Raw genomic sequence first — 2,767 nt, 5'->3', positions numbered from 1 at the left:
CGGCAGTCAGGGCCGCATGGACAGCGGCAACGACAGCGCAGGCCACAGGGCAGGCCCAGAAGTGGTGGTGGCGGTCAGGGCGGGGGCCAGAGGCACCACACAGGCAGGGCTCATCCCGGTGCATGCGGGCCGCCGTGGGCAAGGCATCGTATACCAGCCTCCAGAACACCTCCTTCCTGCCATTCTCCCAAGGCAGGCGCCACAGCCGGGCCAAGGCCGACTGCAGCTCGGCCAGGGGGCCAGCGGCGGGGGAGGGAGCAGCCGCGGCGGCGGCGGCAAAGGGGGCAAGGCGGGTGGCGGCGCGGTGCTCAACCGCAGGGGCAGCCAGGAGGGCCGTTGCGGCGCGCACGGTCAGAGCCGCAAGGGGGACAGGGCGGCCATCAGAGCGGCGCCAGCCCAGGCGCGGCAAGAGGGTGCCGGCAAGAACAGCCCGGGGACACAGCGACTGCCCCAGGCCAGCGGCGGCAGCGGAGGCAGCGGCGCGCGCCGCCGCCACCCAGGGCAGGGGCAGGGCAGCTAGCAGCTGTGCCACCCGCTCCAGCGCCACATGCCGCTCAACGAAGGCGTAGGAGGAGCGGAGGAGGGGGCCGCGCACGTCGGCGGTGTAGGCCGCCTGGGTCGGCGCCGCCAGCGCGGCTCGCTCCACCTCAAGCAAGCGGCGCAGGCAGTGCACCCCTGCACCCAGAAAGTCAGCAAAGGAGGAATCCGGGCCGGCAGGGTGCGAGGGGGAGAGGAGCAGCGGGTTGCCCCAGAGCGGGAGGGAGAGGCACCACGGCCCAGGCGCAAGCGGCTCCGCAGCCACGTCAGTGGGCGCGGGCAGCGAGGCGAGGGCGGCGCGGAGGCGAAGGAGGGGAGGGGCAAGGGAGCCAGGCACGGGCTGGTCAAGGGGCCAGAAGAGGAGCCCAGCGGGGGGCAGGCCACCAAGAAGCTCACATGCAATGGCAACCCAGGGAGGCGCCGGCAGGGCGGCAGGCGAGGGGGCAGGTGGGGGTGGGGCGGCGGCCAAAGAGGGTGGCAGGGGGCCAGGAAGGAGGGCGGCCGCCGCCCCTGCAGAGGAGGAGGAGGGCAGAGGGGCCCATGCGGAGGTGAGGAGGCGCGCCGCCCAGCGAGCATGGCGGGCAGAGATGTGCAGCAGCCAAGGCAAGGCCCCAAAGCCACCGCCGGCAGGCCGCCCAAACAGCACAGCATGGTGCAGGCCAGCAAACAGCCGAGTTGTGGCAGCCGGCGCAAGGCCCCGGTCCACCAACTTAGCCGTGATGCGCTGAAGGCGGGCGGCCACGGCGGGGGGCGGGCTGCCCAGGAACTCGGCGTGGTAGAGCAGCTTGGGCACGCCGTATGCCGCGCTGGCGAAGCCCCGGCCAAACACCGACAGGCCGAGGGTGGAGATCTTGGCATACACAGCCTCCACACGGCCCAGCAGCCCAGCCCAGGCGGCAGCCACAGCATCAGCAGGCGGCTCGCCATTGGCAAAAGGCAGGCCCAGCGCAGTGACGGCGGCGGCAAGGGGGAGGTGGCGGCGCGCAGCGGGCGGCGGGAGTGCAGCCCCGAAGCCAGGGGGCACAGCACCAATGGGGAGGAGGTGGGTTTTGGAGTGGTTGAGGTGCTGCCCAGTGGCGGCAGCAAAGGTGTCCATGGCAGAGAGGAAAGCAGGGATCTGGGAAGGGGTCTCCAGCAGCACCTGGGCGTCATCGGCGTAAGTGCCGGTGGTGGTGGTAAGGGCAACGCCAGGCAGGAGGTTGGCAAGGCCGATGCCACGGGAGCGCAGGAAGGAGAGGAGGGCCTGTGCAATGAAAAGGTACAGCAGGGGGGCAAGGGGGCACCCCTGCCGCACGCCTGCCTCAAAAAGGGCGGGGGCAGAAATGAAGCCGTTGATCATGGCGCGGGCGTGAGTGTCGGTGAGGAGGGGCCGGACCAGAGAGAGGAAGCCCTCCCCCACGCCCAGCTCAGACATGGCGCGGAGGAGAAAGCCGCGGTCAATGGTGTCATAAGCCTTGCGGAAGTCACAAAACACAGCAAGGGCAGAGCGGCCCAGGCGGCGAAGGAGGTGGGGGAGGAGCTGGAGAGCCATAATGTTGTCGCCGATCTGGCGGCCAGGCACAAAGGCCGCCTGCTCAGGATCGATGATGTGGGGCAGGCAGGGGCCCAGGCGGCGGGCAAGGATCAGGGCGTAGATGCGGTACTCAGCGCCCAGCAGGGTGATGGGACGGTAATGGGCAGGGTCAGAGCGGTCGCCCGCCTTGAAGAGGAAGGTGATGAGGCCCTCATGAAAGCGCGGGGGCAGGGCGCCGGTGGAGGCGACGGCAGAAAAGAGGCCGGCAAGAATGGGAGCAAAGGGGGCACGGAAGCGGCGGTACAGGTCGGGCGGGATGCCATCCAGCCCCGGCGCCTTGCCAGGCTGGCCGCGCCTCAGTGCGCGGCACACCTCCTGCTCAGTGACGGTGCTGCTCCCCAGGCCTGCTGCCTGCTCTGGCGCGAGGCGCCGGCCACCCCGCAGGGAGGCCAGCACCTCCTCCTGCGCGGCCGCTGTCGTGGCGGGCTGTGCTGCCACCCCCGCAGAAAACTCCGCTGCCCGCTGAGCCGCTGCGGGGCCGGTGTGTAGGGCGCCGCCGGCACCGCGCAGCGCCGGGACGCTGGTGGCCTGCCGCGATAGGCGCAGCTTGCGCGACAGGGCAGGGCTGGCCCGCTCGCGGCAGTGCAGCCAGCTGTGGCGCCGCGCCTGCGCAGCCTCAGCTGCGCCCTCGGCGTGGGCTGCTCGCCGCCAAGTGCT

General features: G+C 71.5%; 1 protein-coding gene across 1 annotated transcript; it reads right to left on the bottom strand.

The window, feature by feature from the left end:
* Window positions 1-2,107: 2,107 nt before the first annotated feature.
* CHLNCDRAFT_26569 (hypothetical protein) lies at window positions 2,108-2,389 on the bottom strand (the record flags this gene model as incomplete). The annotated part of the gene is made up of 1 exon (XM_005844644.1): window positions 2,108-2,389. A coding segment is annotated over one exon (282 nt), but the record flags the coding sequence as incomplete, so codon positions are not given.
* Between the last annotated feature and the right edge of the window lie 378 nt (window positions 2,390-2,767).

The sequence above is a fragment of the Chlorella variabilis genome (genome assembly GCF_000147415.1).
Source record: "Chlorella variabilis unplaced genomic scaffold CHLNCscaffold_21, whole genome shotgun sequence".
Lineage (NCBI taxonomy): Eukaryota > Viridiplantae > Chlorophyta > Trebouxiophyceae > Chlorellales > Chlorellaceae > Chlorella > Chlorella variabilis.
Note: the sequence above shows the minus strand (reverse complement) of the source record. Positions and strands in the feature narration are given on the sequence as shown.